The sequence below is a fragment of the Protopterus annectens genome, chromosome 5.part0, assembly GCF_019279795.1.
Source record: "Protopterus annectens isolate FY-2018-M chromosome 5.part0, PAN1.0, whole genome shotgun sequence".
Lineage (NCBI taxonomy): Eukaryota > Metazoa > Chordata > Ceratodontiformes > Protopteridae > Protopterus > Protopterus annectens.
Genome location: NC_056735.1, coordinates 1,166,815,409 through 1,166,841,391, shown reverse-complemented (window position 1 = coordinate 1,166,841,391; position 25,983 = coordinate 1,166,815,409). Strand labels below are relative to the sequence as shown.

Here is a 25,983-nt window from a genome sequence, read left to right as displayed (position 1 = left end):
AAATCTCAAAATGCACGCACTCGAGGCCCTTCTCAGTGTGGAGAACATCGATGTCTGTGCTGTGACAGAAACCTGGTTCAAGGCTCCTGAGAGCACCCCAGCGCTATCAGGTTTTACCTCATATCATGCGTTCCGGCCCAAAATCCGGACAATACCAAGAAAGGAGGGGGGATATCCATATTCATCAAGGACACCCACACCTCAAGACTGGTGGCAACGCACGATGCATTGGAGACCATCCAGGTGCAATTAACCATAGGCAAGACTGCTCTGCAAATTGTAGCATGTTACAGGCCACCCTCACAAACTCAGGAACCTCACATGGCCTTCCTGAAAACACTAGAGGGGATAAATGTATCACCAAACACCATCATACTAGGTGACTTCAATTACCCTAATATAGACTGGGAACACTACTCAAGCCCAAACACCCTAGCCCAAAAGTTCCTGGAATTCATAAACTCAAATGCCATGGAACAACTAGTCACCATCCCACAAGAGGAGATAACATACTTGATCTCATCATCACGAACATGGGAGCACAATGTTCAACACCGAGGTGTACCCCTCACTGGTGAGATCAGACCACAAACTAATCTCGCTGGAGGTCCTCATCCCACCCCACCTGAAATAAAAAGACCACAGTAAAGAACTTCTCAAAAGCCGACTTCACACTTCTAAAGACTAGTGTGGTCTCCTTTAAGGCCCCGAGCCATGGAAAACAGTACTCAAGCCGCTGAATCACTTACAAATGCCTTCTACCAGCACCTGCAGGACTGCATGGATAAGGCAATCCCAAGCAAAACAAAGACTCTTTGTACCAAAGGCAAGCGTCCAGTCTGGTGGACCCCAGCCATAAACAAACTCTACAACAAAGGAGGAAGCTACTACAAGATAGAGCAAAATCCTTAAAAGGTAAGACACCCTTGATCACTATAAGTAAAAAACTAAGAGCTCTCATAAAATCATCCAAAGCAAATTTTGAGAGAAAAATAGCTAAAGACTCAATAGACAATCATAAGGCCTTCTTTAGCTATGTTAGAAACCTGGGAGGAAACTCCCAGATATGCTCAGAGCTAGTTCAAAATGATGTGAAGATTACTGATCCTACAGACATTGCCATCATACTGGCTGACAGGTTCAGTGCAAACTTCTCCCCTCCCCAAAAGGAGAGATATCTATACCAAATGATTGCAGCCCCCAAACATCTCCAGCCCAAGTGAGAACTGCTCTCCAAAGCAAAAACACAGCATCCATGGGACCTGATGGTGTCCCCGGCTGTGTGCTCCATGAACTCAATGAGGAATTAAACCCACAGCTAGGACAGCTGTTTAATCAAAGTCTTACCTCTGGATACGTACCCAGGGAGTGGCGCACTGCAACTGTGGTACCACTTCACAAAGGCGGTGCCTCCACCGACCCTGGAAATTACCGCCCATTAGCTTGACAAGCCTTATCTGCAAAGCCATGGAGAGGATCATAATGGACCTCATAAATAAAGACATAGGGAATTTGCAGACTTTGGATCCAACCCAGTTTGGCTTTGTCAAAGGCAGATCATGCCTATTAAACTTGGTTGACTTTCGAAACAGTCACCAAAGCCATTGACGAGGAAAGGCAGTCCATACAGCCTACCTCGATCTGGCTAAGGCCTTCGATACAATACCCCACTCGGGTATCATTGAAAAACTCATCAGCTTAAATGTCAACCCATACATCACAAGATGGGTTGCAAACTGGCTGAGTGACAGAACCCACAGGGTCAGAGTTGCTGGCGCCATGTCAGACTCAAAGCCTGTCACAAGTGGTGTCCCACAGGGCTCAGTCCTGGGCCCACTCTTGTTTGGCATCTACTTTTCCAAGTACAAGCAAACACAGGAGGGTTATGGCTGACAAAGTTTGCAGATGACTGCAAACTGGGCCATAGTAGAAAACACATCTGACACAGATATCCTTCAGAAGGGTCTCACAGAAGCGGATAACTGGTGCCAGAGCCACGGCCTAAAGTTAAATGCCAAAAATGCATAGTCATACCCTTCGGGAAAAACAAGGTTACCCCTAGCTACCAAATAGGTGGCAATCCACTGAGCACAGAAGAAGTTATCAGGGACCTGGGGACCCAGGTTGATAGTAGTCTGTCATTCGACACCCATGTAGCTAAAGTAGTTAGGAAGACCTTCTACATTGCCCACCTTATCATGAAGGGATTCTCATCTAGATCAAGGGAGGTCATAGTCTCCTTTACTCATCACTCATCAGACCAATGATTGAGTACAATGCCCCATTCGGAATGTATCTGACCCGACACTTGCAGCAGCTGGAGAGGCCACAAAGTTCCTCACCAAAAGGATAAAGGGTCTCAAAAATCTGTCCTATGCTGCCCGACTGAAAGAACTCCAGCTCTATTCAGTCGCTTACCGCTTGCTCAGAGGTGACCTTTGCCTAACATACAAGGCCATGTCAAACCCAGATTTGATGAATATGTTTCACCTCAAAACATCTAGATCCATCAGAGCCACAAGGGCGGGAGACTTAAACCTTGACACGGCTATTAATAGGACGTGCTGGAGGGATAGATTCATCACCCAAAGACTCCCTATGCTGTGAAACAAAATCCCGGTACATGTGAGGCAGAGCACCTCGCTGGCCTTGTTCAAGAGAAATCTTGACCAATGGATGGGAGATCGCAGATATACCCCAGGGATTACCTCAGTGTCACTGCTCGACAGAGGCACAGCAAAATAATGGGTATAGTTCCCCATACTAAAGGGGTGGCGTAAGCCACAAAACGATGGGCTAGGCTTGTAAATGCCCTCGGGCAGATAGCCTAGTATGAACCTATGAACCTATGAACCTATGAGATATGAGTTAAACCTAGGTATCCAAGTACACATAAAGATGTGATAATTTAACTTTAACAATGATATGGGACATTATCTGTTTGGGTGAGATCATGAAATAATGGATCATTGCCGGCTTTGAAGAAAGTAGAATTGTCCTTTTATCCATGACATATTTACAAGCCTGCCAAAGAAGGTCTGTTGCTGCTGGTGGAAGCTACTTAGAAATCTCCACTGGTTGGCCACCTCGTTCTGGTGCCTTAAACATTTTAATTTTCACAATGACAACTAGTAGTTCTTGAGCCTCCACACTCAGGCACTCACTGGAGGTGCAGTGATATTTTAAAGTGTCAGATGAATAATTGTTAAAATGTAGGGGTATAGGATTGTATATGTGTTTAAAATATGTCTTCAGTATCTCTAACCACTACTAATTGTGCTGTATTATCAGTTAACTGCCTAAGTAGAGGAGAGGAAGCTGTGGGTATCTGGCTTGCATATTTTATCTCTGTGCCAACCTCTTATATATCTGCAGAGCTGTTTCATAATATTGAAGGTGCTGCCTGTCCATAGCTGTTTCTGTTTGTCTATTTAAGATAGAGTGGATCTTTTCAAATAGTTTTCTCCACTTCTGTTCAATTGGGCCTGTCTTAGGCTTTCCATTCCCCTTACTCTGTGCCCCAAGCTTTGAAGAATGCATTGCTTCTGAGTTTTGAGCATTGCTGCCCCCTACTCATGATCTTAAGGGAGCATGCAAATAAAGTTTGAAGGACTCCTACATGATAAAGGATGAATAAGCCTCATTTTTTAAACATCTTCATTGAATTGAACCATATTAACAAGTTCACATTTGCATTCATTGTACATCACATATTTTATTTTATTTTGGCATTTGTTAACCGGGAAAGTTTGACTAGGACAGAGCCTATATTCAGCAGAGGCCTGGGGAGAAACGCTCCAGATGCATGTCTTTAGAATGTGGGAGGAAACCCATGCAAATGCAGGAGAACATGCAAACTCCACACAGAAGGGGGACCCCAGCCAAGAATTGAACCAGAGAACCTCTTGCTGTGAGGCAACAACATTAACTGCAGCACCACTGCGCTGCCCACATATATTGTTATATATCCTATAATTTAAACAATATTACATAAATTAGTCAATTCCTGCCTTCTATTAAACTTAATTCCTCCTCCAAAACATTTTTCTGCATGCATTGTTCCCACTATTTTCCATTTTTATGTAATTTACTCCTACCCTTTTGTAAAGATCCTACTTCCTGTTCTTTTATCTGTGTTGCAATATTCACTACTTCATGTATAGCTGGTTTAGATTTTTGCTTTCCATTTTCTAGTAACTGCTTTTTTGGCAGTCACCAGAATTAAACTTAACAAGGCAGTAGTATGTCTAGGCAATTCAGGTCCTGTATCCCAGCACAAACAGATAATTTCCTTAGTTACATTCATTTGCTCACCCAGTATTAGATAATTTTTAAAGGCTGCCAATGGTAATAATTTCAAATGTTGAGACCTGCTAAAGTGAGTCTGAAACATGGGGACTGAACGTCCAAAAGAACAGACTTACATATACTAAGTCTGAGATGCCATTTCTCAGAATGTTCTCTTCTCTTTTTTCCATGGTATGTTGATCTTGGAGTTGGTGTATATGAGTTTGGGGGTGTGAGGGCTTGCTCCCTGCAAAAAGAAGTTTTAAGAAGGTTGATTTTCAAGATTCGCTTTTCTCTGGGTTTTTGGACTTTTGTTTTTACTTTTAGGCACATGGCTTTCGAGTGTCAGCATTTCAGTAGGGAGCCTCTGCCAACTCATTGCTCTCCCAGTTACCTCTTTCTTCCCAATCCAACATTTTTCATCTACCTGAGAGAAAAAAAATCTTTTGAGTCTGCTTGGGGTATAAAAGTCTGTGCAAACACTTCCAGACAAAAATCCTAAATCTTCTATATTTTGTTGCATATTTGGGAGTCATATGTATGTCCTCCTGTTGTTTCTTTGTGAATTGCATATCTAATCTCTCTTCCTAATCTTTTTCTGACCTCTTCTGATTGATTCCTATAATTATTGTGCAATGTTTTATATCCCCCACTAATTATCTCTTTTTTAGCAGTAGCTTCTGTTCTAGATTCAACTAAAAACTCAACCACTGCAGGTCTTTCATTTAATATTCCCCATCCCTTTTTCTTTGCCTATACTCTGATGTCAATCTCTGATAAGTAAGTCAGTCATGAGCCTGCAATCCAAATGTCTCATTGGCTTCTTCCCATTCTATTATCTTTCCTTCTGTTATTATTTATTCCAAGTACCTTGGTTCCTTTGCCTTCTTCCTCCAATAAATTCCACCCCCACTTCTCTGTTCTGCTGTTCTGTGTATTTTAATTACAGTCATCTCTATCATCAGAACCTCCTTTATCTATTCCAATATTGGCTTAGTTCTTAGTATACTTTCTACTATTGTATTCTCTTTGACTGTTGTTATTCTCCTTAAGGATCTGCATCCGAAATTCCATTATTTCATTATTTCTTGAATTACTCCCCTCCATCATCATTGCAATTTGAATTGTAGCTTTCTGCTCATGTTATGTATAAGAGCCTTAACGGTGTAGCTCTAAAATAGCCCTTCAAATCAGATAATCCTAAACCTCCTTGTTCTGTTGGGAGGATCACCTTATCCCACTTGACCCTTGTCCTCTTCCCCTCCCACATAAAATCATTCAGATCTTTATTAATTGCTATCCACAACTTCTCTTGTTGATAATAATATGCCTAACCTGTGTATAAAACTAAAGGGAATAAAATCATTTTTACTGCTTGTGTCTTGCGGTCCATATCCATAGGAAGGAGCTTCCGGTTTCTCAGTATTTCCATTATCTTTTGTTTAGTTTCTTCCCACATATCCTTAGCTGCCGTAAGCAAATACTTTTTAATCCATACTCCTAAATAATTAATTTTATCACATCCCCATAAATATGTGTACTGCTAGACCAGTTTGTGTGTGGTGGCATAGTTTATAGCTATAGCCTTTGTTTAATCTTCATTAATTTTATATCCCAAAAGAACCCAGAACTGTCTAAGAATATTCCACAAAACCGAGGAGTCCTTTTTTGGTCCCATCAGGTACAAAATAATATCATCTGCTAATAAAGCCAATTTTTCTTGAATACCATACAAATTATATCCTTGAATTTCTGAGACCCTTATTTTCTTTGCCATTGGTTCTAAATAAAATGCAAATAACAAAGGGGAAAGAGGACACCCCTCCTGGTTCCTGTTTTTAGACACAACTTATCATAGAGGAACCCTCCCACTTTGATTTTTGTCAACAATGCTTCATATATCCTTCTAATTAACTTTATTATTGTATCAAGAAATGCAAATGCTTCTATTGCCCTACTCATAAACTTCCAGCTCACTGCATCAAATGTTTATCCTGCATCAAGACACACCAATAACAGTGGTATTTTCTTACATTCTGCTTCCGTCTGGATCATCACTGTTCTATTGATGTTGTGAAATGTTTGCCTCCCCACCAGAAAACCACATTGGTCTATATCTATCAATTTTGTCATCACCTTTGCCATTTTTAGCCATTGTAGACATAAACACTTTATAGTCATGGTTTAAAATTGACATGGGCCTATATGAAGCTCGATCAGATGAGTCTTTGCTGTCTTTAGGTATTACAACCATCACAGCATTTTTTTCAGGATGGTAATGCTCCCCCTCCTTTTAAAATACTGTTAAACAAAACCTTCCGGATCTTTATCCCTCTCTTCCCTCCTAGTTTCCAGAGTTCCACCAGAATACCATCTATTCCTGGAGACTTTCTTGCAGATTGGTTATACATCACTTTTTTATCTCCTTTCCTTCTATGTTAACTGTTAGTTGAGCCTCATTTATTTTAACCTTAGCATGAAGTCTTCCATAAATATTTCCATTTGTGCTTTTTCTTGATTATCCCCAGGTCTCTGCTTTATACATTTTTTATAAAATTTCTGAAATAACTCTAATACCTCTACAGGATCTCTGGTTATTTTTCTTGTTATAAGCTCCCCGAGTTTGGCAACAATTCTTCTACTTTCTGTTGACTAAGTTATTATACCAAAAGTTTGTTCAGTGACAGATTTTATTTTCTTGGGTCTAATGGTTTCTGTAGATGGTGAATGCAGCCATGAATTTAGGAGTTGTGCTTCTTACTAGGAAAGACTGGATATGATTTTATGCAGCAAATACATCCTGCTGTCAAAAAAGCCTGTATAGTGAAAGTTAAGTTTTCCAGGTAATAACATATGGCTGTATGATCTCAACAATAAGTAAAGCTGTAACCTGCAAAAATCAATGCTTTTTGAACCACTGTGTTGCAGAAAACTTCTGAGATTTCTCTGGACAGCAAAACAAGTAATTTGGTCAATATTTAAGGAAATAAACCCAGACTGGTCACTGGAAGACCAGACAAGTACAACTAAAACTCAAGTACTTTTTGATCACAATATTGAAGATATGATTCACTAGGGAAGATTCTGATGCTGGAAAAGAATTAAGGTAAACGGATAAGGAGGCAGAAGAGGCTAGGATTGATAGTCTTATGAAATAATGAATATGAACTTGCAAGAACTTTAAAAATAAGTTGTTGACAGACTGATCTGTTGTGCTAAAGTTTTGATGTCACAAAGACTTGGCTAAATAGTTACAAAGCAACAGCTAACACAAAGGATTAAGGCTATGAGCTGCTTCTTGGGGTCCACAGTATGATTCCCTTAGCCTGTATTTGTCTACTGCATGAATCTTTGCAATTCACTTAACCAGACAGTGGTCCTGGACTGAGTCTGAAAAGAATTTTTGTGGATCACTGTTCTGCCCTGGTTAGCAAATACATATAAATATATCTTTATAGTTTTGGAGATATGTTCTTACTCATATTAGTTATTTAAGTTTGGATATATTATTCTCACTAGAAATTACTGATTGTACCATCATAGTGGAGCCTTTCACCTATGGTGTGCCCTGAAGTGGGGCAGTAGTATAGTTAGACTAGTCTGATAACTGCAAACTAATAAACTAGATATTTAAAAAAAGTCTAAGCAGTGGCATATAAGGTGTGTACCAAGTGTTGCCCTTGACAAAGTGCTCAGAGGGGACTACTGCAATTTTGAAAGCAACCTTTTTAAGAATTCAGAGGGCAACAGCTGAAAATGTGTTAGCTCAGTGAGGGGGCAACAAATACTAGTAACAAAACACAAATGTCTGGCTATGGCCCTTGACTTCAAGCTAGAAAATACTGAGAAGATGATGAGGAAAAATTAGCTATAGTGTTTCTGTAGGGGCAGTAAGGCTTTCACCACTTCTTATTACTGGATTTTGGTTCTGGCCCATATACGTCTCTGGTGGTCCCCCTGGATGATAAGATTATGTTCGATCTGATCTCCTCCCTGGCATGGAAGCAGCCAGACACAGTTGAACCTATCCCTGAGAAGCCTAACACGTTTTCAGTTGCACTCAAAGACCAACCCCTTTGGAGCAAGGGTTCCATGGTAGATTCTATGGTAGTAGCAGCAGTCATTAAGAAGGAGCTCAGAGAAGAAAACTCCTCTGTCCATCCACCAGACAGATAGTCCCATGCACTGGACAGGTTCGAAAAGCTTGCCTATGCCTCATTTACCTTTTTGGTGAGCGTGCTTAATTATTTGGCACAGTTTACTCACTTCCACAGAGATTTCACTTTGGAAATCTCCAATTCTCTCCCAGGGACCTTGACTGTGGATAAAAGAAAATCCATTGATTCACATTTGGCTACCCTATAGTTGCTATCTAATGCCTGTATGTGCTTTACTTCTTAAACCACAGAGGGTGCATCTAGAGTAGCTAGCATGGACATTCTATAAGAAGACACTCTTAGATGTAACTATGTGATTTCACTGAGCATTTCAAGACATCCTTTGTCGATGCCCCTTATAATGGATGAACCTTGTTTGGTCCCCAAGTGAAAGAGACTATCTCAAGGAGTGAGAAGGATGGCAAATCCCTATCTGCTGTAGGGATCAAATTCTTTATCCCTTAAAGAAATTTCTCCAGAAACCAGAAGGGAGGAAAGATAATGTGGTTTCATAAATCCCAGGGATTTGCATTTGACACTTCTGGAGAAAGATCTCCCTGAGGAAGAGGGATAGAACATTATAATGGATATCACTCAAGGAGCAGAAGTGGTCTACAAAACCAAGGCTTCAGGGGTCCCTTCTCAGAGAAGCCTCTCCTGAATGTTTGCCCGACTATTGTACTCTGGAGGCAGTCAGGGGGGCACTTATTCCTGCACCCAGCAACCTGGACATCCATCACTCAAGACAAATGGGTGCAGAGGATCATAACCAGAAGCTGTTGAATTCCTTTACATTATTCTTCCACCCCCTAAAAGAATTCCTGATGCACTACCCTCGCAAAGGGAAGACAGCTTCAGAAATAAGGAAGCCTCTAAGAATCAAATCATCCAAGTGGGTCCTCCAAACCAAAGAGGATCCAGGATTTACTCAGGATTCGTTTTATTGCCAAAGAAAAAAAATGAGGCTTAAGACCAGTTTTGAACCTAAGTCACTTAAACAAATTTGTGAAGCGAGCAAAATTCCAGATGGTCATGGTTCAGTCCATTCTTCCACTTTCTTTCACTACTGAGGAAGAATGGCTGGATGTGCTTGATAGATCTCAAGGATGTGTACTACAACATAAAGATGGACAGATGCTTCAGGAAGTACCATTGCTTCTGGCTGGGAACCAGTCATTATCAGTTCAGAGCACTGCCATTTAGTCTCACCACAACCCCCCTGGGTGTTCACCAAGTGTATGGTAGTAGTGGAAGTTCATCTACGACTGCAGGGTTTCAGGGTATTCCTGTATTTTCAAGTCTGGCTCAACACCACCCCTGTAATCTACTATCCAGTAATCTACTAGTTCAAGCCAGGGACTCTCTGTGCCAACTGTGCTTAGACCTGGAGATTATAGTAAATATAGAAGAGTCCAAGCTACAACCAGTCCAGTCTCTGGAACTCATTGGATCACTCTTGGACACAAGACTTCAAATAACAAAACTCCCTTAGGCAAGAATCACATCCCTTTCTCAACAAGCCAAAGAAGTTCTGTCTCAACATAAGCCACTAGCAAGACTAATTCTTCATCTTCTAGGCTCTACGGCAATCTCTGTCACATTAGTGCCACTAGCTAGATTCTTCATGTAGGTTCTTCAGTGATCTCGGGTGGTTTGATGGTCAAGTAGAAGACAGTCCATGTCTTTCCTAGTGATTCTAATGAATATTTGCAGAACTAATATACAGTGGTGGCTTCAATCTCTGCTTGTTCTACAGGGACATCCTTTCATTCTCCCTTCCTCCCAAACCATAGTGACCACGGATGCTTCCCAACTGAGATGAGGGGGAATTATCTGGGAAAAATAGTCCAACACCTACAGTCCTAAACAAAGCTAGTGTTCACATCAATATATTGGAGATGAGAGCAGTCCTCCTAACATTGCAGGACTTTCTCTCCTCAGGTGTGATATCTATATAGACAGACAACATGGCAATGGTCTGGTACATCACCAAACAGGGAGGAACCAGATCTTACCCCTTATGTTGAGAGGCAATGAGAGTATGGCAATGGGCCTTAATCTCTCATCATTTTCTAATAGCAACACATATCCTAGGGAGATCCAGTATTCTTGTAGACAGACTGAACAGATCCATCCTGCTCCCTCAGAAGTGGTCCTTCAATTCCTTAGTAGTAGAGTTGATTTTTCAGCCAATGGGCTGACCGTGTTGCAACCTATATGCCTCTCTCGACACCACCAAATGCAGCAAAATCTTTGTTGTAATCCCCCAAAAGGGGGAGTCACCTAGGGCCTCTTTATTACACTCTTGGCCCCTAGGTCTCCTCTGTTTTTCCTCTGATGCCTCTAATTTCCAAGTTTTTAAAGAAAGCATCTGAGATGAGGGTCACAGTAATCCTCATTGCCCCTTATTGTCCTTAACAAGTGTGGTTTCCCTTCCTCCAGCCTCAGACCCAGATCTTCTAACTCACTCATTGGGATCACCTCACCCAAACATTCAGTCCATCAAACTGACCATATGGTTTCTCCAATTCCAGTGATGGTTCAGCAGTCCAGGTCTTCATCTTTAGTTGTCCACATTTTGTCTTCCATCGAGAAGCCTTAAACTAAGAAGATTTATAGGAGAAAATTGGAAAGTTTTTGGATTTGGGCCATTGAAAAGAATATCGATCCTTTCTCAGCCCATTTTCCAGCAATATTTGAGTTTCTTATATACATCTTCCAATGTGCAGCTATTCCGCAATCAAGGTACAGTTAGACACTACATCTTCTTTTCATACGGTTGCAAATCATACACCCATTGCATCACTCATATTATTCATGGCTTTCCTCTGAGGTACCTTTTTGCTACTCCCTGCGCTCAGAGAACCAATCCCTCCGTAGGATATTACTATTATGCTGCAGTCTTTGACTGGCCTCCATTTGAACCTGCTGTTAAAGCTGACTTAAAAGTTTTATCATGGCAGAGTTTATTTTTAGTGGCTAAAATGTCTGCCAGGAGAATTACTGAGCTACAAGCCCTGTCTTCAAAACCTCCATACCTAATTTTTCATAAAGACAAAGTGTCTTTATGAACTAATGCCTCTATTCTGCCTAAGGTGACTTCTGAATCCTCCATTAATCAGTCCATTAATCTTCTAGTGTTCATACCAAATTTTTCAAATAAAGGTAAATATTCCTTGCATTTATTTGATATCCATCATCAGTTTTATTTTTATTTACATCAGATGAAACCTTTCAGGAAAATTGATCAGTTATCTGTCTCCTTTTCTTCAACTAAACTAGGAAAATCTGTGTCCAAAGCAACTCTTTCCCTCTGGTTGCCACAATGCATTTCTTTCATTTATCAGGAAAGAGGGCTGCCACTTTCATCAAATCCAAAGGCACATTCTACCATATATGTGGCTTCCTCTACAGCTTTCTTTTCTAGTGTTCTAATTGATGACATATGTCATGCAGCTACCTGGTCCAAGGTACATACTTTCATTTCACACTATAAATTAGATATGCAATCCGGATCTAGAGCCTCCTGTGCTTCATCTGTACTCTGGAATGTTCTTCATAAGGCCTCCCAAGTGAGAATGTAGCTGGAGACTCTGTCCAATACATTGAGGAATGAACAGAAAAGCCAACAACAGATGCAGAAATTATGAACTCACCATAACAATAGGTCTGTGTTGTCTGTTTCCATCCTTCCTCACATTCCATCCCACTATTCCCTTCTTATTTTTTCTGTTATTATAATTCCATTCTGAGATGGTTCAAGCTGACCTTGCCTTGTTTCCTGTTCTTTTTTTCATTTTATAGCAATTACCGCAAGGATATTTATTGCAAGGGAAGATACAGTTGTAACACCACTGGGGTAGTATATTTAGCTAGTTGTCAATCATACCAAGCATTTTATGTTGGTAAAACAGAGAGACCCCTGAAAATTGGGATCTATGAACATTTATATAGCATATGTAAGGATGTTACTAATAATGCTTTATACAGACATTCGGTATTATATATTAATTTTAACAAATTTAAGTTTTTTATACAGGAAAAGGCTTCACCATCTTTAAAAGGGGGTGATTGACAAACAGTTTTGAAAAATAAGGAGCTGTTATTAGAATCAACTGTATTTGCTGACTTAAATGGTACTATTTCTGTAAATAGTGTTTAGAAATTGCAAGCTTCAAAACTGTGATTAGTTAACACAGATATTTCATACTTTATTTTTTTTTACAACATATTATTTGGTGTGTGTTAATTAAATATGTTTCTTTAAGGGAATTGATATAATGGATTTAATTGGTAGGTCATGTGACAATGCAAACTGTATTTAATTAGTATTGTATGGAGGATTATTTATTCCGATTAACTCCTTTGTTGCTTATAGGACAAAAGCACTGAAAAGAGTGCAGATTTTATAGTTTTATTTTACTTTTTATGCTCCTGTGTGCTCGGTGTTATTTCTATTTTTTTTCAGTGTTTTCGTCTGTGTTTTTGTTTGTTAATTTGTCAGTTAATTAACATGTTTCACTTACTGGTTAAGGTAGTTTTAAGTATTCAGCTCAAGATTTGTTTAAGAATGAAGTATAGTTGTGTGATGCAGTCATCTTAACTACAACTGTTCAAGTTTACGCCTGTCTCTCCAGAATAACTTAAAGGCATACATTTTGTTCACTGTTATCGTAGCAGTACTACCACCCAATCAACCTAAAAACTGGTCCTTTTATTTTGAGAGGGTTATAGGCTATACAGGGTCTGCTGCAGTGTGCAGTGGTTAGCGTTGTCACTTCACAGCAAGAGGTTCTTCGGTTTGATTCTCTGCCAGAACACCTTGTGTGAGGAGTCTGCATGTCTTCCCTGTGATCGAGTGAGTTTTAAAGACATGCAGTAGGTGCGTGTGTGTGTGTGTGCCTTCTGTGAAGGTTGGGTGTGGGGCTGGCAACTCAATACCGTAAAAACCCCACTGCCAATCAGTCTGTGGACTGGTGATCCTCTGTGGCATCCCCTAATGGGAGAAGCAGAAAGACATTTTTTTATAGGCTGTACAGGACAGGCTGCAGGAAGAACCCATTCCAGATCTTCAAAGCCATAGTTCTATAAAAAGCAGAAGTATATAAACAGCTATTGGCAAAACAGAGACATCTGAAAATTCTTACCGCCTTGTTCTAGGCAAGAAAGTAATATAAGCCTCTATACCTCTCAATCTCTTAGCATAAGAATTTTGGACAAAGCCAAAAAGCATGGGCATACAAAGGCTCAAAATCAGAAAAAAATTTTAAATATTGCTATTACAAACTTTTAAAGTTACTAGAATAACACATTTTACATTAACATGTATTTTCTGAAGGATGTGAAGTCTTCGGAAGAAGTCTGCATAATGTTTTTTTAAAAGAGAAGAAAGTGCTTAACTTTGTTTGAGAAATATTTTTCCTGTGATGTGCAGTACGCATTTTGGCTTTCTATTTTTTAATGTTTAACTATAAGTTTTGGCAATTTGATACAGATATTTACAACTGTTTGCTGCACCATTCCTAAACATGTAGCCTCCATTTGCCTAGTGTTACCTTATGCAATTCAGTAACGTGACCAGACATTGTTCCACCTGTGTCACGAAAAGGAACTGTGGGCCCACTTAGTTAACAAATGTTTTATTGAGTCACTTCAGAGACAAGAGACAATTAGGAGCCCAAGCCACACAGCTATGTTGGCGGAAGGTTTCAGTTTCAGAAAACTATATAAAAACAAGACACGAAACGAGAGGGATTCCTAAAATGATGCTGTATTTTGGTTTTCTGCTTTTTTGAGACAGCAGTGTGAAGTAAGAGCAACAGCAAACATCTGCCATGCCAAAATGAAAAGAAACAGGGGAGAATGTGACACTACTAGAAAAAATAGATCCGAAATTCTATAGTCCATAAGGGATGTGTGCTTCTAGACATAACTAACACAGACTGTCAAGATATCTGAGGAAGTTTCTTCTTCCTGCAGCCAGTATAGCCTATGCTTCTCCCATGAGGGTGGGGCAGCATGAGGGGTGATGTGGAAGCATTCCCAGGAAAACTTTGGCCAGAATGTTTACTTAGAAGAGAAAGAGATATACCCTTAATTTATTTTTTCCAAAGAGACAGGAAAGAATGATGCAGCATTGTTTGTAACTATGCTATTCACAGAATATCAGGTTGTGTTAGATTCCTCATTATTAATAATAAACAGTTGCTAAAAATGCAAATACTTAACAGTTTGTGGTATTTAGCCATTTTTTTAATGACTGACAAAATGTCATGTATACAGGTAGGTACTGGCACTTAGCTTTATGAGAGGACCTTTATAGTTGAGTATAAATTCACTACGTTTTAGTGTATTTATATAGAATTATCTTCTGTGAATTATGACTACATCCATACATAGTAAGTGTACTTTATCAGCTTTAATACACACAATGTCTGCTTGACAAAATCTGTATTTGTTTCAAAGCCAATAGTTTCAAGTTTGATTGTACTTATTTAATCTAAAAATACTTGTATTCACTGGACATTGTCAGTAAATGAATTATTGTTTTATTGTATTACAGAGAATCTCACAAGCACACAAAAAAATCATGCCTGATAAAAAGAAACAGCTAAAAGGGAAGAAGTCTTCAATGTCAGATACTGCTATTTCTCTTAAAAAGTTCATGAAAACGTATGAAAATCACTGTGCACAGACTCAGACTTATGTTAGCCCAACTGTCAAAAAGGGAGTACAGAGAGCCATAGAAAATGGCAAGCCACTTTCCAAGGTAATTCATTTGGTATACTATTTTTTTTATATATTTAATCAGTGCTGTGGTATAGTAGGATAAAGCCTTGACTGCAGCCCAGTTGGATCAAGTTTTCAATGAGTGTTTCAGATGTCTGATGCCATTGGTATGGAGGATGAGAGTGACCACCCTTGGGGTAGTATGCATCTGGGAACATCTCACAACTGATCCCAGGTGGAGGCTTTGGATGTTCCCTTGGAGGGGGAGTGCATGTAGAGGAAAGTAGGGCAGTAGCTGAATCAACATGGAGATGGAATGTAGTTTTTTATTGTTAGAGTAGGGCTTTTCATCTCTGTGCAGTGCCTTGACTTTCCATACGATGGTAGACAAGAGTTTCAGGAAGTGTGGTAAATGTGGCCACAAACTTCCTCCTCAGGAATCCCCACTGTCTGTGCGTGTACTGAAAGAGAATGTGAAATCTGTGCTTCCTTTTGACACAAAGCTCTTCAGAGCAGAAGAGATAAGCTTATATTAATAGGCCTCCTTCCATCTATGTCTACATCTTCAGTGGGTTCTCCTTCGACTCCTAGAGAGAAAGAAGGTAAAAGAAAAGGATAAGAAAGAATATAATTCAAAGGATCCAATTCCAGACAGCAATACTCCCAAGAAGGACAGTGAGAAACCCAAAAAATGGTCACAGGATCCCACAGTCTCTGTGGTCTGGTACTGAAAATGCCGAAGTCTTCAGATCTGAAGCCTTAGATTCACTCTCCAGCTCCAACCAGTCTTTTTGCTCTGGATCCAGTCAGTTCCTGACTCCACTCCCTCATTCTGGAACAGTGATCCGGGGCTTAGTCAATTGCTTCCTGCAAGTCTGTCCATTCTACTAGGAGTCTCACCAAAGCCAATGTCAGCAGAATGATGCAGAGATTCCTTTGGACACAGACACAGTTGGGGTCCTCCCAGCTCCATCCCTTCTGATAGAGTCAGGAACATTACCATCAACTCTTCCCTATTCAATTCTGTTGCAGGTCTATCATTTGGAACTGAAGCCCTTTGATCTGAATATTTCTACATACATAGTAGTACCTTCCACTTTGGCTCTGACCATAACCCATTCTTTTTCTCAACTCTGAACCAATTATGACCCAGTCTCTCTCAACTATGAACCTCTTGGATCGAGACAAGATTTGGAGTTGAAGCTTTGGAGCTGATGTCTGAGGAGAGTGATTGACTCCAAAAACTGTCAGAGCCATCCCTTTCTGTCTGAGCATTAGCTCTCAATAGTTTGGCTGTGATTTCAGCCTCAGAGCCAGGGAGAGTTAGGGCTTTGGGGTCTGTCTTTATACCAGCTTTTAGAAAGACTTCTTCAGCTCCTATCTCTTCATGGCCTTCAAAGCCTTCCAGCGGGTCCTTTCTCATTTGAGAGAAGAGATGCCAAATCCTTTTCGAGTCTGACTTGACCTCAGATGTATTCTGCTGTTGAGTCAACTCCTCCTTGTTGACAGGGACAGTCAGCTTCCAAAAGTCTTGGAGAAGTACTGTCTTTGAGTTCTTGGTATGATTTAGACCCATTGCTAGACATTCCCTAATGACAAGTACATAGAAAGCTGATGTGCAAATGGAAGCACTTAGATTTATCACTGGACTCCATCACATCAGACATGGATTTGGAGGAAGTGGGAGGGGTCCATTAGATCCCCCTTTGGAAATGTCTCCTTCAGAGAAATCCTATAATTGGTCAAAGAGTAAAGGGGATGGTCCATAGATACACCTTCCCCGGAAGAATCCAATTCTCCTGAAGGCTTTTGGAGCTGGCTGTTCAATATTCTGGGGGGTCCCTCCCCTGCCACCCTCATTGACCTAGGAGGTCAGTAAGCCTGGAAGGTGCCTGATAAAGCAGAGCCTACATTGAAGAGGTCTGATAGAATTCTGGTAGCACCGAAAGAGAGACTTCATTGGCGTAAGGGTCCCCCGTGGATGCCATGGTTGTAGCACTAGCAATAAAGAAGGAATGTACATTCCTCTGACATTGAGTCCAGGGATTTGGACAGATTTGGAAAACAGACATACTCTTCAGCACCTTTTTCCCCTGAAAGAGCTGAATTACATGGCTCATATCATTCAGTTCTAAAGAGAACTGGCCAGAGATTACCAATTTTCTTTCAGATAACTTGTCAACAGATATCCACAAGGCTGTGGCATTCCCGATTTCTACCTTATCTTTTGTTTCAAATGTTTCCATACATCTGCTTTCAGTGCAACTAATGGAACAGCCAGAGGAGCTGGTATCAGCATAGCCTTAAGCCACCATGCCTTCATGTGATTCTGTGATTTTGTGGAGTTCTTTAAGATGTCCTTCATCAGTGCTTCTTTTGATGTTACCTCATTGTTTGGTCCAAAAGTTAAAGACAAACTGACTAGAAGTGAACAAGATAGTAAGACTCTCTCTGCTGTTGGAATCTGTTTCTTCACTCTTTACAGAACCTTCTGCAGGAATCAGTGAGGAGGGAAAAAGATGTGGTTCTAGAAATCCCAGGGTCCTACCAGGACCCTTCTTCGGACAGACCTTCCTGAGGCAGAGGAGGAGGTCATTTTAGTGGACATCACCCAAGCAGCAGAAGTGGACTGCAAAACCAAGGATTTTGTGGACAGTTATCAGAAAAATCCTTCTAGTGCTCCTGAAGAGTTGCCCGACTGTCACACTTTGGAGTCAGTCAGAGGGCACCTATTCATACACCTCAAACTTGGTGGGTAATCACTTCAATTTCTTGGGTGTTAAGGATAATAACCAGAGGACACTGAACTCCATTTCTAACCAGGATTCCCTTAGTGCAGCACAATCAGTTGGAATCCTCAACAGCAGAAGTAAAAAAGATGTCAGAAAAGAGTCATCCAGCAGGTCCCACCAGACCAGATAGGATCTGGTGTCTACTCCAGGTTTTTAGTTAAAAAAAAAAGACAGGGAATGTAAGGACAATATTAGATCTGAGTCATTTAAATCAATATGTGAAGCAGGCAAAATTCCGGGTGGTCACGGTTCAGTTCATTTTGTCTCTACTCAAAAAGGATGACCGGATGTGCTTCATAGATCTTCAGGGCCTATTATCACATAAATATACACAAACACTCCAGGATATTTCTCTGTTTCAGGCTGGGATCCTATTATTTTCAATTCAGAGCTCTTCCCTTTGGACTTACCACAGCCCCCTGGGTGATTACCAAATGCATGGCAGCAGTAACAGCCTACCTCAGTCTGCAGGTGCTCCAGGTGTTTCTATTTTTAGGCAATTGGCTCCTCATCACTTTGACCAAGGATCTTATTGGATGCCACCGAACACCACAACTGAGATAGCCATCTTGCCTCTGCACAGGGTTCATTCATTCCGCTAAGTGGCATTACAAGTACTAATCAAGCCATCCCTCCAACACCTTTAATTCTAAAACTTCTAAGGTTGAAGGACTCAGCCAGCATTCATTTTCATATATCCAGTTTTATATGACGATTCTGCAACACACTCTCTCAGTCCAGTGGTCTCAATGTTATCACTCCCTCAACACCCTGATCAGGTTAACCGCAGTATGCAGTACTCAAATAGAATGGTGGATCAGGTCATCAGCACTGATAACAGGTCATCCATTCTTTTCACTCTCCCCTATGGCAGTAGTTACCACAGATGCTCCCCTTTTAGGTTTGGGGGCATTACGAAGGGAAGGTGGGTCAAGGTACTTAAATATCTTTAGAAACCAATCTCCACATCAGCATTCTGGAACTGAGAGCAGTTCATTTGGAGTTACAGGCATTTCAAGATTCTGTTTCAGTGGGTGTGATTGCAGTAAAGACAGACAACATGTCTGTGGTCTGGTACAGCAACAACTGGGGGGGAACCAGGTCTTACCCTTTGTTTTGAGAGGCCATGAGGGTTTGGCAATGGGTGATGTCTTCCTATCACTTTCTGCTGGTAATGCACATCTTGGGGACTTCAAATGCATTAGCAGACAGATTGAGCAGTTGAATTCTTTTGCTTCATGAATGGTCCCCTCATTCAGACAGAGGCAAACAAAATCTTGCTCTGATCCCACCACAGGGACAGTCACCATTTCCTCTAATCATGAAATTCATTCAGAAAACCGAGTGATCTTCATTTCCCCATACTGGTCTTGACAGATTTGGTTTCCTTATCCTTGGTCTCATCTACTCACAGGCTGGATTTGTTCTGTCATCCTTCCTGGCATCCTCTCCCAGACCTAGAATCCCTGAAATTACTGCCTGGCAAATGATGGCCAGGGATGCCAGGTTTACATAAAATGTTCATATCCTCTCTGCTTCTCAAAACTCTACCATCAGAAAATGTATCAAAGCAAATAGAAAAGATTTTCCTTCTGGGATATGGAGAAAGGTTTGGACCCTTTCTTGTCTCCCCTTTCCTCTATTTTAGAATTCTTGTCTGAATTATTCCAAAAAGGATTTATTTTTTTTTGAAAATCAAAGTTCAGCTGGCAGCCATTTCCAATTTTCACATAGGCCATAGCGAGACTCCTACAGCTTTGTTAAAGGTATCTGTGGCTTTCCTTGAGGGAACCTTTCTTCTTTGCCCTCCCATTTGAGATCCTGCCACTCCATGGGACATCATAGTGATACTTCAAGCTCTCACACAGTATCCTTTTGAACCTGCAGCTTCAGTAGATCTTAAATTCTTGACATGGAAAATGATCTTTTTGGTGGCTATCACTTCTGCTAAGAGGATTTCTGAGATTCAAGTTCTTTTGTGTAAACCACCTTATTTGTTTTTTCACAAAGGTAGGGTTTTCTAAAACCAAATCCGTCATTCACTTCTAAGGTAGCATCCGAATCCAACATAAATCAGACCATTAATTTGCCTGTATTATTTCCAAAATATTCTAATAAAGGAGAATATGCATTACATATACTTGATGTTGTTAGACAGCTCGGATTTTATTTGCATAGAACTAAGAACTTCAGAAACATCAGACGAGTTACTCATTGCATTTTCTAAATCTAAGCTGGGACACAGAGTTTCTAAAACCACCCTTTTAAGATGGCTATCAAGCTGTTTATTTTTTTGTTTATGAAAAGTTGTGTCTAAACCTGTCTAAAAACTGAGAGCTCATTCCACAAGAGTAGTGGCAACTTCTGCAGTTTTTCAATGTCAATTTCCAGTTGATGAGATTTGTGCAGCTTCTCCTTGGTGTACAGTACATACCTTTGTGTGTCACTAAATTGGATGTACAATCCAGACCTCATCCTCCTTTGGCTCTGCTGTTCTCAGGAACACCCTTCCTTAATTCCACCCAGGAAATTATGTAGCTAGGGATCTGTCCCAAAGGTTGAATCAGATGAAAATGGACAACATCAATTATGAAAGTTATATACTTACCATAACAATAGATCCATGTTGTCCCATTTTCGACTTGTTCAACATCTCTCCTACCATCCCCCTAACAATTTGTCACCTACAGCTCCTTGGAGAATGGATAGCCTTTACAGGAGTCTACTGGTTCTGACCTCAACAGGTTAGTTACCTTACTATCCACTTGGCACTCTCTTTTTTTCTGTTTCCTGTTGGAATATATTTTATCTAACCACAGTTTTATTACTAGTTACATATATTCTTACATGGGGCAAATTCAATCTGAGGTAATTTGACACTGGTGATGGAATCATGGGTATGAGAGGAGTCAGAGCCCTGGATCCAAAAGTTTGATGATGCCAAGGCCAGATCCAAGTCGGATCTGAGTCCCAAAGGCTGGAACCAGATGAAGATAGGACAACACGGATCTATTGTTATTGTAAGACGTAACTTTCATTTAATTCTATTCCTTCTCCTTCTGACAAGTTTGGGAAGGCATTTGATAAATTTTGGGAAAAAGTATTTTTCTGCAACACTTCTGAATTCCCAACTGTCAAGCTCATATCTTAATGTTTAAGCTTGCCTCTTTTGAAAATATTAGGAATGGTTTTAACATATGTTTCCTCTTCTGAAGAGAAATCTGCTTTGTATAATTTGGTTCCTTCTGTGTCTCTAGTGGCTAACCACTGTTTAAAATATGCTTATGATTTTGCTGATGCCACGTTCAAGGCTGTTGCCACTGAAGCTGTTATGAGGATGCTAAATTGGTTGTGTTCTCAAAACCTTCCAGAAGATGTCATAAAGGAAGTTTTGAATTATTTCTTGGATAGAGAGTTAGATTTGGGCCTTCTGCTGCAGAGATCTTTGTAAAGTACAATGTGAAATATATGCTAATTCATGTGATCCTTCAGGTTTTCAACCTTCCTTCTCCAAGTTGGGCAAGAGTTTTAATGCTCCTTCTACTACCTTCTTTTAAAGGAAGAAATAAACATCAAGTTGCTGGTAAGCAAACGTTAAAAGAAAAAAAGCTTTGACTGTGAATTTCCAAGAAGTAGAAGAACCCACCAGAACTTCTGACAGTCTAATACGTTTGTATGACTATTTATTGACTCCCTCCCCCACCCTAGCAAACCCTAAACCCATCAAGGTTACTTTAGGTAGTTGAAGTCTTTTCCCCAATTTTTGAGGGATTCCCCCTCTCTTGGCAGACTTAACTGTTCTTTTCCTTTCTGTCATTGAGCATTTCCTCTCTCAGGGAGTGTTAGAAACTCTCCAGCCTCCTGTTTTAGGAGAAGTTTATATATATATATATATATATATATATATATATATATATATATATATATATTTTTTTGGTCCCTTTAGATCTCATTATTACTCTCCCAGCCTCCAGTGCCCCATGTACATTCTGGGTCCACCAGCCTTTCTCTTACCCATCCGGACTTCCACTGGTTTTGCTGGGGCTGATCATAGATCTTAAGGGAATCCTGGGGACTTAGCTGTCTGTGCCTCTCTTCAGTTTTCTTTTGTATTATATATCCTACCCACTGTTTCCTTTCCCCACCCCCCACACTCGGTAATGTCTGAGGGCAACTCCCCTTTTTGTGAACTATGCCTCCTCTTAGGGAGCATCAGCAGTGAGTGCCCTCCCCCAAGGATGGGCATACCCATTCCTCCCTGCTGCTCTACCAGTTGCCCAAGCCACCAGTCGAACCCAGGTCAGTTAGGACATAGTTAGGGCTTTATCCCTCTACACCGCCTAATTTTCAGGGAAGGGTTTTATTCAGAATTGCTTTTCATTGCAAATTCATTTTGTTAGCCCTTATTTTTCTTTGGAACTTTCTGGTAACCTGAGGTTTAAAAGAAACATATCATTACTTTCCCAGATCCACATTTCAGACATTTCTAAATGTTTTCTGTCTGTGGATCATTTTATCAGTCTTAAGGAGGTAACTTTTTTTACGATACTAAGTATGTGCCCCTGAATGTTACCCCGAGAGGTTTGCAGATAGATTGTTTACCTGCCGGGGAATTTACTGAGGAAGACTGATTTGTTTGATGAGTGGAAACTGGCAGCTTTAAGTTGTACCTTAAGCTGGCTATGGATCTTAATTAAATGTAACTTAAGGACTATAGATAAGTTACATAAAGAGATCATGGAGATGCAGGATGCTTTGATGAATGAAGCATTCGAATTGAGATATAAAAAGCTTATGAGTGGTTTAAAAGCTAAGGTACAACAAGTTGAGGTTAACGTTTTGGAGCAGAAAAAGAAAAAAATTAATAGGGACATTAAGGATTTTGATAATAATATGATATATTCCTGGCAGCGGAAGGGACTTTCAAGCAGGTCAAGGGTCAGAGGAGGAACTACGTGACTCTTCTTTTTCTTCGGACGACAAATTTGAGCAAAAAAGCATATCGTTTGAAAACATGCAAATGAGGGAAATTGTAGATTCCCCAACAAATTCTACAAAACCTACACAATCCCCACAACAGGGATATGCTTGCAACAAGAAGGGTCAAGGAAGATGCAGCAAAAAGTGAGGGATTCTGTGGACTCTGTAGTATGTTTTTCCAAACCCAATGCGTACAGTTCTAATGAATACACTTTTGAATAGTTGCAGATAATCAGTCTATCAGATTTGCATTTGACTGAAAATGTTATAAATTTATTGTTAAAAGGGTCAAAGTTTGTCCTGACTAGAATGCTGTGTTTAGCAGATTTGATATTGGATTGAAACTTTATTTGAAAATGTATTTTCAAGATAGCAGTAGATTGAATATACCCAGTAACATATTGTTGCTGATGCTTTGCTGGATATAAGTTTGCATGAAACTGATCTTTTGCTTTGAACTTTTGAGGGAAGGGGAAACTGATGTTAATAATGCTGACAATGTTGATTTATATGATTTGCTACTGACATGCAGAATGAGAGTTTCTGCACTGGCTATAGTCATTTATCTGTGCCCATGTTTTCTACAAATAGTTGTTTTATGCCACCAAAAAATTCCTTGGTTTTAAATATGTTTAAGAATATGGTTTGCAGGAGGGTAGAACATGAATTTAATGTGTTTTTGAAGCAAGAGAAAAAATACAATCGCACAAAAAGTGAATGGACAGATTTACAGAATGTACGCTCACTTTTAGATGAGTATGTTTTCAAAGATGCTCATAAGGGTGGCAATTGGGTAGTTATGAGTAGAGAACAATATAACGGGATGGTCAACAAGTTAATATGTGAGGCTGAAAATTATATTGAACTCACTAACAACCCTGTTAAAAAGTTTAATTTGGAATTACATGAATTGTTGGAGAAAGGGGAAAGGTTGGGATTCCTTGGGAGGTAAAAATGTTGAGAGGTTAATTGTTAAAGAACTAAGGGGACCCCAAATTGTATGCCATCCAGAAAGTTCATAAGAGTTTGTCCAATCCTCCAGGGAGACCTATTGTATCAGGGACAGTCTCATATTTGGAAAACGTGGGGATTTTCTTAGATTTTCAGTTTAAAAATATCTTTCTAGGATTCCTTCCCACATGAAAAATACAGTAGAATTGTGTAAAAATTTGCAAATGTGGAATGGCAATATGATTACATTTGGGCCACAGTTGATGTTAATGCATTGTATACGAACATTGAAATTAAGTGGGGATTGGATGCAGTGGGTAGGATGATGGGTGAAGGTCCTCAGACCTCATATTAGTTGTCTATCCTGGAATTTTGTCTCACCCATAACTATTTTAAATGGGATAATAGAATTTTTCTGCAAAAGAGGGGAACAGCGATGGGGGCATCTTATGCACTGACTTTACTATATGCAGTCATTTATATGGGTGAATTTGAGAGGCAATTCATGTACTCTACTGTGTATTTTTCAAACCATGTGGTGTGTTATAAAAAGTTTGCAATGTAATTGAAGAAAGATAATTGTAGAAACTTCAAAATCACAAACAGAGGTCCAGATCCACAAACAGTAGCAAATAATTTATTCACCAACAACAGAATGAGTGCTTTTGTCTTGAATAACAAGACTTCATGAGATATCCCCACATGATTTTACTTAACTATTCATACCATATTCGATCTATCTGAAATTTAAAGATGTATTGTACCTTAAAAATATGAACCCACGTAATTACTTTGTATATTATGTTCCCATTCCTGAATAACCTTTAACATAACATAACACAACTTTATGGAGTTCATAAATGTTAAAAATAATGAAATTAAAATAGCATACAATAAAAAATGCAAAATGCAAATAAACAGTGAACACTCCCTGAAATAATTACAATTGTAATGCTTTTGCTAGTAACACTGGTTTAATGGTGATATATTAATTCAGACCTGGGGGAATGTTAGATTTAAGTCTCAACTGCCATTGTAATTCTTTGTTTAACAATACATTTTTGACATCACCCCCTCTAGAATTTATTTTAACTATGTCTATAATACCAGATTTAAAACCATTTAAACCAGGACAGACTACAGAATGCTTATATAGTGCACTAGCCTCTTTTTTGCTCTTAATGTCATAAGCATGTTCGTACATTCTATCCTTGAGGGCCCTCTCAGTTTTTCCTATGTAAAATGCAGGACAATTTACACATGTTGCTAGATACACTATCATTTTCGTATTGCTGTTCCCCTTACAAAACCTCACTCTACTCTGCATACCATTTTGTAAACATATACTACCCTCCTTAAAAATATTAAAACACTGCTTGCAGTGACCACATGCAGTAGTCACCTTTTTGATAAAAGGTTTTGGTACTTGCATTTGTTCAAATGTTCTTTTAAAATTCATACCAGTCCTATATGTGAAAATGGGTTCAAACCCCACCACATCAAACAGTTCCTTATTTGTTTTAAGCATACTCCAATTCTTCTTAATGATGTCTGTGAATGTCCCTGTAAACCCGTTAAACAAAGAACATGAACATCCTTTGACATTGCAGTTTCCAGTTTTGGGGGGTTGCAAATAGGAAACACTGTATTTTTCAAACTCCAGGTCTTTGTTTCTCCCTCCCATCTCCAGCACAGTTAGTCACTACTGTCATCTCAGACTTTGCTTAGGGGAGTACTGTCTATGGGGATAAAGGTGCAAGGTCTTTGAAACAGAATACACAGACCAAAATGATAAAAATAAAAAGATGTTGTTCTCAACTGTCTCATTCATTTCTGGTGCCTTGAATTTTTATAAGTGTTTACAGACAATACCACAGTGATGTGCTACATAAACAAGCAAGGGAGAGCCAGTTTTACCCCTATGCAGAGTAGCCATGGTAGCCTGAGATGTAGCTTTTTAGCACAATATCACTCTACAGACATATTATATACTTCCTCTTCTTTTCCTTTTGGCTTTTCCTGTTAGGGGTTGCCACAGCGGTACAATGGTCCACAGAATGATTGGCAGTGGAGTTTTACTGTGTTGA

At 39.8% G+C, this 25,983-nt stretch overlaps 1 protein-coding gene across 3 annotated transcripts in view; it reads left to right on the top strand.

Annotated features, from left to right (window-relative positions):
- The window catches only part of LOC122801571, a 906,449-nt gene that overhangs the window by 139,273 nt on the left and 741,193 nt on the right, over window positions 1–25,983 (top strand). For 2 of the 3 annotated variants that reach the window (XM_044071011.1, XM_044071012.1), the window contains exon 2: window positions 15,007–15,213. The exons of the other annotated variant lie outside the window; for it this stretch is intronic. In XM_044071011.1, the coding sequence (XP_043926946.1) occupies window positions 15,034–15,213 (180 nt within the window). In that variant the 5' untranslated portion in view covers window positions 15,007–15,033. The remainder of the gene's footprint in view (window positions 1–15,006; window positions 15,214–25,983) is intronic. 3 annotated transcript variants of the gene reach the window in all.